Here is an 8,552-nt window from a genome sequence, read left to right as displayed (position 1 = left end):
TCTGTAATATATTAAATATATCAAATTATAACATTATATATATAATTTAGCATATATAAAATCTAAAAATGCATAATATATATAATACATGTAATATATATATATATTATCTGTAATATATTAAATATATCAAATTATAACAAATTATATATATAATTTATCCATATATAAAATCTAAAAACGCATAATATATATAATACATGTAATACTTGTATTTATTATAAAGTCAAATTATAAGGAAATTAGATATTCGATATATATATAAAATCAAATTTTTATTGAATCTTTATAACATTTTCTGAAGGAAATGGATATTGTCTATCGAGATTTCTTGTGTTAACTTGATTTCGCAATTAAATAAAAATATTACCCCTCTAAAAAAAAAAAAAAAATGGCCGCCGGGAAAACAAAATGGCCGCCTCCTCTTCCTCCTCGTCGACATGTTAAGTAGAAAACAAAATGGCGGCTTGGAAAACAAAATGGCCGTCATCTCTTTGTTGTCGACATAGAAAGGAAAAAATGGAAAAACAAAATGGCCGCTGGGTAAAATGGCCGCCTTCTCCTTTTATGTAAAGGAAAAGGTAGGGAACAAAATGGCGGGTGGGAAAACAAAATGGCCGCCTCCTCCTCTTGTTGACATGTTAAGGAAAAGGTAGAAAAACAAAATGGTGGCTGAGGAAGCAAAATGGCCGCCTCCTCTTCTTGTTGACGTGGAAACAAAATGGCGGGTGGGAAGGCAAAATGGCCGCCACCTCTGTTGTGGAAATGAACAAAAACAAAATGGAGGCTGGGTAAACAAAATGGCTGCCTCCTCCTGTCAACATGGGTGAAAATGGAAATAAAATGGCGGGTGGGAAAACAAAATGGCCGCCTTCTGTTGTTGACACGGAAATGGAAAGATCGAGCACAGGATGTTGGGAGGGAAAACAAAATGGCCACCTCCTCTTGTTGACATGGGTAAAAATGGCCACCTTCTTCCATGGAAATAAAATGGCGGGTGGGAAAACAAAATGGCCGCCTGTTGACAGAAATGGAAAAATCGAGCACAGAACGTTGGGTGGGAAAACAAAATGGCCGCCTCCTCCTTCCTTCCTTCCTCGTCGTCTCTTCGCGGAAATGAAAAGACACAAAACAAAATGGCCGCCGGGAAACGAAACACAAAACAAAATGGCCGCCAGATGAAAAAAAAAAAAAAAAAAAACGGGCCAATCCCTCGAGATTTCAGTTCCAGGCCGTTCTGGTTAAGCCGTAGCTCTAGGTCACAAATAAAATAAATAAAAATAAAATTTATTTAAAATAAATAAATAAATAAATAAAATAATAATAATAACAATAATGATGATGATGATGAGGATGAGGATGAGGATGTTGGACTCACTCTGTGCTGGAACCCGCGTTGGGCCATTTCCCGGGCCTCGTGGGCCTCCCTTTCCGCCCGGAGCTCCGCCTGATGCTTCTCCTTGGCCGCCGTCTCCTCCTCCGCCAGCCGCGAAGACACAGCCTGCCGCTCGCGCTCCGTCACCTGCCGGGAGGACAACCGTCACATCCAGAAATAAATAATAATAATAATAATAATAATAATAATAATAATAATAATAATAATCCAGACTGTGCAAGGAAACCGATGAAACCATGGATCATATCCTCATATCCTGCTGTAAGAAAATCGCACAGACAGACTACAAACAGACTACAAATCATAACCTCATCTGCTGTAAGAAAATTGCACAGACAGACTACAAACAGAGGCACAACTACGTGGCCCAAATGATTCATTGGAACTTATGCCTCAAGTACCACCTCCCAGCAGTAAAGAGCTGGTGGGATCACAAACCTGCAAAAGTATTGGAAAATGAGCACGCAAAGAGACTGTGGGACTTCCGAATCCAGACTGACAAAGTTCTGGAACACAACACACCAGACATCACAGTTGTGGAAAAGAAAAAGGTTTGGATCATTGATGTCGCCATCCCAGGTGAAAAACAACAGGAAAAACTCAGCCGCTCTCAGGACCTCAAGATTGAACTGCAAAGACTCTGGCAGAAACCAGTGCAGGTGGTCCCGGTGGTGATGGGCACACTGGGTGCTGTGCCAAAAGATCTCAGCCGGCATTTGGAAACCATAGACATTGACAAAATTACGATCTGCCAACTGCAAAAGGCCACCCTACTGGGATCTGCACGCATCATCTGAAAATACATCACACAGTCCTAGACACTTGGGAAGTGTTCGACTTGTGATTTTGTGATACGGAATCCAGCATATCTGTCTTGTTTGCTGTGTCATAATAAAATAATAATAATAATAATAATAATAATAATAATAATAATAATATAAAAGTATATATATATATATATTCTAACCTGTGCCCAGAGAAGCATCACAATAATAATAATAATAATAATAATATAAAAGTATATATATATATATTCTAACCTGTACCCAGAGAAGCATCACAATAATAATAATAATAATAATAATAATATAAAAGTATATATATATATATATATATATTCTAACCTGTACCCAGAGAAGCATCACAATAATAATAATAATAATAATAATAATATAAAAGTATATATATATATATATTTCCAACCTGTGCCCAGAGAAGTATCACAATAATAATAATAATAATAATAATAATAATAATAATAATAATAATAATAGTATTTATTTAGGTGGGAGTTTACTGGACAAGGGACGAGGCCTTTCAGGTTCCCCCTCCCGTCATCATATATATATATATATATATATATATATAGTCCGACCTGTGCCTGTATCTCCTCCTTGCGTGCGGTCTTGAGTGCCTCCTGCTCTTGCTCCTGCTCCCGGGCCCTCCTCCGCTCCGCCTCCACCTCCGCGAGAATCTCCTGGCGCCTCCGCAGGGCCTCCCGCTGGGCCTCGCGGTTCCGCAACATGCGCTCCTCGATCTGCACACGACGCCCACTCAGGACCTACAAGCGGGTGGACACAGACATGAAAAAATACATGAAGACAAGGATGGATAGATAGATAGATAGATAGATACAAAGATAGATCGATTAAGGAATGATAGACCTAAGAGAGGCCTACCTTCAGGTCCGAATAAATCCATCAATTGCTCTATCTATCTATCCACAAATCCATCAATTCATCTATCAATCTATTCATCCACTAATCCATCCATCGATCCATCCATCTTCCTATCCATCAATCACTATCTATCCATCTTCCTATCCATCCATCCATCAATCCATCCATCCATCAATTCATCTATCTCTTCATCCACAAATCCATCCATTGATCCATCCATCTATCAATCAATCAATCAATCAATCACTATCTATCCATCCATCTTCCTATCCATCCATCCATCAATCAATCCATTCATCAATTCATCTATCTATTCATCCACAAATCCATCCATTGATCCATCCATCTATCAATCAATCAATCACTATCTATCCATCCATCTTCCTATCAATCCATCCATCAATCCATCAATTGCTCTATCTATCTATCTATCTATCTATCCACAAATCCATCAATTCATCTATCAATCTATTCATCCACTAATCCATCCATCGATCCATCCATCTTCCTATCCATCAATCACTATCTATCCATCTTCCTATCCATCCATCCATCAATCCATCCATCCATCAATTCATCTATCTCTTCATCCACAAATCCATCCATTGATCCATCCATCTATCAATCAATCAATCAATCAATCACTATCTATCCATCCATCTTCCTATCCATCCATCCATCCATCAATCAATCCATCCATCAATTCATCTATCTATTCATCCACAAATCCATCCATTGATCCATCCATCTATCAATCAATCAATCACTATCTATCCATCCATCTTCCTATCAATCCATCCATCAATCCATCAATTGCTCTATCTATCTATCTATCTATCTATCTATCCACAAATCCATCAATTCATCTATCAATCTATTCATCCACTAATCCATCCATCGATCCATCCATCTTCCTATCCATCAATCACTATCTATCCATCTTCCTATCCATCCATCCATCAATCCATCCATCCATCAATTCATCTATCTCTTCATCCACAAATCCATCCATTGATCCATCCATCTATCAATCAATCAATCAATCAATCACTATCTATCCATCCATCTTCCTATCCATCCATCCATCCATCAATCAATCCATCCATCAATTCATCTATCTATTCATCCACAAATCCATCCATTGATCCATCCATCTATCAATCAATCAATCAATCAATCACTATCTATCCATCCATCTTCCTATCCATCCATCCATCCATCAATCAATCCATCCATCAATTCATCTATCTATTCATCCACAAATCCATCCATTGATCCATCCATCTATCAATCAATCAATCACTATCTATCCATCCATATTCCTATCCATCCATCCATCAATCAATCCATCCATCAATTCATCTATCTCTTCATCCACAAATCCATCCATTGATCCATCCATCTATCAATCAATCAATCACTATCTATCCATCCATATTCCTATCCATCCATCCAGCAATCAATCCATCCATCAATTCATCTATCTCTTCATCCACAAATCCATCCATTGATCAATCCATCCATCAATCAATCAATCAATCACTATCTATCCATCCATCTTCCTATCCATCCATCCATCAATCAATCCATCCATCAATTCATCTATCTCTTCATCCACAAATCCATCCATTGATCCATCCATCTATCAATCAATCAATCAATCAATCACTATCTATCCATCCATCTTCCTATCCATCCATCCATCCATCAATCAATCCATCCATCAATTCATCTATCTATTCATCCACAAATCCATCCATTGATCCATCCATCTATCAATCAATCAATCAATCAATCACTATCTATCCATCCATCTTCCTATCCATCCATCCATCCATCCATCCATCCATCAATCAATCCATCCATCAATTCATCTATCTATTCATCCACAAATCCATCCATCGATCCATCCATCTTCCTATCCATCAATCACTATCTATCCATCCATCTTCCTATCCATCCATCAATCAATCCATCCATCAATTCATCTATCTATTCATCCACAAATCCATCCATTGATCCATCCATCTATCAATCAATCAATCACTATCTATCCATCCATATTCCTATCCATCCATCCATCAATCAATCCATCCATCAATTCATCTATCTATTCATCCACAAATCCATCCATCGATCCATCCATCTATCAATCAATCAATCAATCACTATCTATCCATCCATCTTCCTATGAATCAATCAATCAATCCATCAATTGCTCTATCTATCTATCTATCTATCTATCTATCTATCTATCCACAAATCCATCAATTCATCTATCAATCTATTCATCCACTAATCCATCCATCGATCCATCCATCTTCCTATCCATCAATCACTATCTATCCATCTATCCATTAATTCATCTACCTATCTATCTATCTATTTATCTATCACTCTATCTATCCACCATTCCATCCATCCATCCATCTACCTATCCATCAATCAATCATCTCACTCTATCTATCCACCATTCCATCCATCCATCCATCTACCTATCCATCAATCAATCATCTCACTCTATCTATCCACCATTCCATCCATCCATCTATCTATCCACCAATTCATTGTCTATCTATCATTTATCTATCATTTATTTATAATTTATCATTTATCTATTATTTATTTATCATTTACCCTGATCCCCTAATGTAGGAGCTTCGACAATAGATGCAAAGATACGTAATATAAAATAATATAAATATAATATATATAATATAAAATAAAATAAAATATTACAAATACTTTCAAGTCCCAATAGGTAAATACATCGATCGATACATCGATATGATATATATTTATTATTATTACGTATTTTATATATTATATTCTATGAGGTATTTTGTATTATTTTATATTTTACATTATTATATATGATATATATTTATTATTATTACGTATTTTATATATTATATTCTAATAGGTATTTTGTATTATTTTATATTTTACACTATTATATATGGTATATATTTATTATTATTACGTATTTTATATATTATATTCTAATAGGTATTTTGTATTATTTTATATTTTACATTATTATATATGATATTTATTTATTATTATTACGTATTTTATATATTATATTCTAATAGGTATTTTGTATTAATTTATATTTTACATTATTATATATGATATTTATTTATTATTATTACGTATTTTATATATTATATTCTAATAGGTATTTTGTATTATTTTATATTTTACACTATTATATATGGTATATATTTATTATTATTACGTATTTTATATATTATATTCTAATAGGTATTTTGTATTATTTTATATTTTACATTATTATATATGATATTTATTTATTATTATTACGTATTTTATATATTATATTCTAATAGGTATTTTGTATTAATTTATATTTTACATTATTATATATGATATATATTTATTATTATTACGTATTTTATATATTATATTCTAATAGGTATTTTGTATTATTTTATATTTTACATTATTATATATGATATATATTTATTATTATTACGTATTTTATATATTATATTCTAATAGGTATTTTGTATTAATTTATATTTTACATTATTATATATGATATTTATTTATTATTATTACGTATTTTATATATTATATTCTAATAGGTATTTTGTATTATTTTATATTTTACATTATTATATATGATATTTATTTATTATTATTACGTATTTTATATATTATATTCTAATAGGTATTTTGTATTATTTTATATTTTACATTATTATATATGATATTTATTTATTATTATTACATATTTTATATATTATATTCTAATAGGTATTTTGTATTTGTTCCTTATCTGGAAACAGACCACCTTAAAATAAGTCACCAAACTTATTTTAAACTTGACTCAAAATCCAACCATTGAGCCACCCTGATCCCCTAATTGTCAGGATCAGCCTTCCCTGAGCTTCGACAATAGATACAAAGATACGTATTATATAAAATAATATAAATATCTATATATATAAAAGGCTTTTGGCATCACGGCGACTCACAAAACAACAAAACCCAACACCCCCCAAACTCTAAAATTGGCAACACAATCCATCATCCCTGCCTCCAGTAAGATACAACACAATCACACAAAAAACAGAATCACAACACCAAAAAAAGGCCAAACCCCACAACAGGCAATGTGCCATCTATCTATATATATAAAAGAGTGATGGCATCACGGCGACCCACAAAACAACAAAACGACAGGCCCCCCAACCTCGAAATTTGACAACACAACCCATCATCCACGCCTCTAGGTTGAGACAACAAAAAGAAAAGAAAAATAAAGTCCTAATTAGAGGGAGAGGAATAATTGCTTTTATCCAATTGCTGCCAGTATATCTATATATATATAAAATATGCATATTAATATCTATATATCTATATCTATATATAATATGCATATTAATATCAATATATCTATATCTATATATATAAAATATGCATATTAATAGCTATCTATATATATAAAAGAGTGATGGCATCACGGCGACCCACAAAACAACAAAACTACAGGCCCCCCAACCTCGAAATTTGACAACACAACCCCTCATCCACGCCTCTAGTTTGATACAACAAAAAGAAAAGAAAAATAAAGTCCTAATTAGAGAGAGAGGAATAATTGCTTTTATCCAATTGCTGCCAGTTAGAAGGCTAAGCTCCTCCAACTTGGTCTCCTAGCAACCCAATAAAAAACAATTAAAAACACTAAAAAAATAATACAAGAAAATACTATAATAACAGAAAATAACTAAAAAAAAATACAAGAAAATAATAAAATATAATAAATAAAAATATAATTTACAATGAAATTAATAAAAACATTGCAAATAACGTCAAATAAAAATTACACAACAATTTTTAACCAATATCGCCCCCACTTTGCAATGCGTGGCCGGGCACAGCTAGTATAATACAAAATAAAATAAAATATTACAAATACTTTCAAGTCCCAATAGATAAATACATCTCTACTGCTTTAACCTGCAGTCACCCTGTGAATTTCAATCACAGACTATCTGTTCCTTATCTGGAAACAGTCCACCTTAAAATAAGTCACCAAACTTATTTTTAAATTGCCTCAAAATCCAACCTTTGAGCCACCCTGATCCCCTAACGTAGGATCAGCTTCGACAATAGATGCAAAGATACGTAATATAAAATAATATAAATATAATATATATAATATAAAATAAAATAAAATATTACAAATACTTTCAAGTCCCAATAGGTAAATACATCGATCGATACATCGATAAGAGAGATGAATAAGGCGGGGCTTTAAGTAATAAATAAACCTCGGCCATGAGCCTGTCGCGGGCCTGTCGCTCCTTCTCCCACTCCACTTCCCGCTTCTCCCAGACCGCCCTCGCTTCCTCCCTGCAACAGAACAAAGGCGACAAGGGTGATTAATATCATTTATTATATGTTTAATTATTATTATATGCTATATTACATTACATATCATGTAT

General features: G+C 33.2%; 1 protein-coding gene and 1 long non-coding RNA gene across 2 annotated transcripts in view; both read right to left on the bottom strand.

Moving 5' to 3' along the window:
• Window positions 1–256: 256 nt before the first annotated feature.
• The window catches only part of tchp (trichoplein keratin filament binding), a 32,692-nt gene continuing 24,396 nt past the window's right edge, over window positions 257–8,552 (bottom strand). The window contains exons 10-13 of the mRNA XM_062966573.1: window positions 8,379–8,460; window positions 2,772–2,957; window positions 1,379–1,522; window positions 257–1,254 (exon numbers count right to left, since the gene is read on the bottom strand). Coding sequence (XP_062822643.1) covers window positions 1,222–1,254; window positions 1,379–1,522; window positions 2,772–2,957; window positions 8,379–8,460 — 445 coding nt within the window. The 3' untranslated portion in view covers window positions 257–1,221. The remainder of the gene's footprint in view (window positions 1,255–1,378; window positions 1,523–2,771; window positions 2,958–8,378; window positions 8,461–8,552) is intronic.
• Window positions 3,234–6,049, bottom strand: LOC134294830 (uncharacterized). The gene is made up of 2 exons (XR_010001502.1): window positions 5,571–6,049; window positions 3,234–5,509 (listed from the first exon to the last, which is right to left on the bottom strand). It is a non-coding gene; the product is annotated as an uncharacterized LOC134294830 (long non-coding RNA).

This window comes from Anolis carolinensis, unplaced genomic scaffold (assembly GCF_035594765.1).
Source record: "Anolis carolinensis isolate JA03-04 unplaced genomic scaffold, rAnoCar3.1.pri scaffold_24, whole genome shotgun sequence".
Classification (NCBI taxonomy): domain Eukaryota; kingdom Metazoa; phylum Chordata; class Lepidosauria; order Squamata; family Dactyloidae; genus Anolis; species Anolis carolinensis.
Note: the sequence above shows the minus strand (reverse complement) of the source record. Positions and strands in the feature narration are given on the sequence as shown.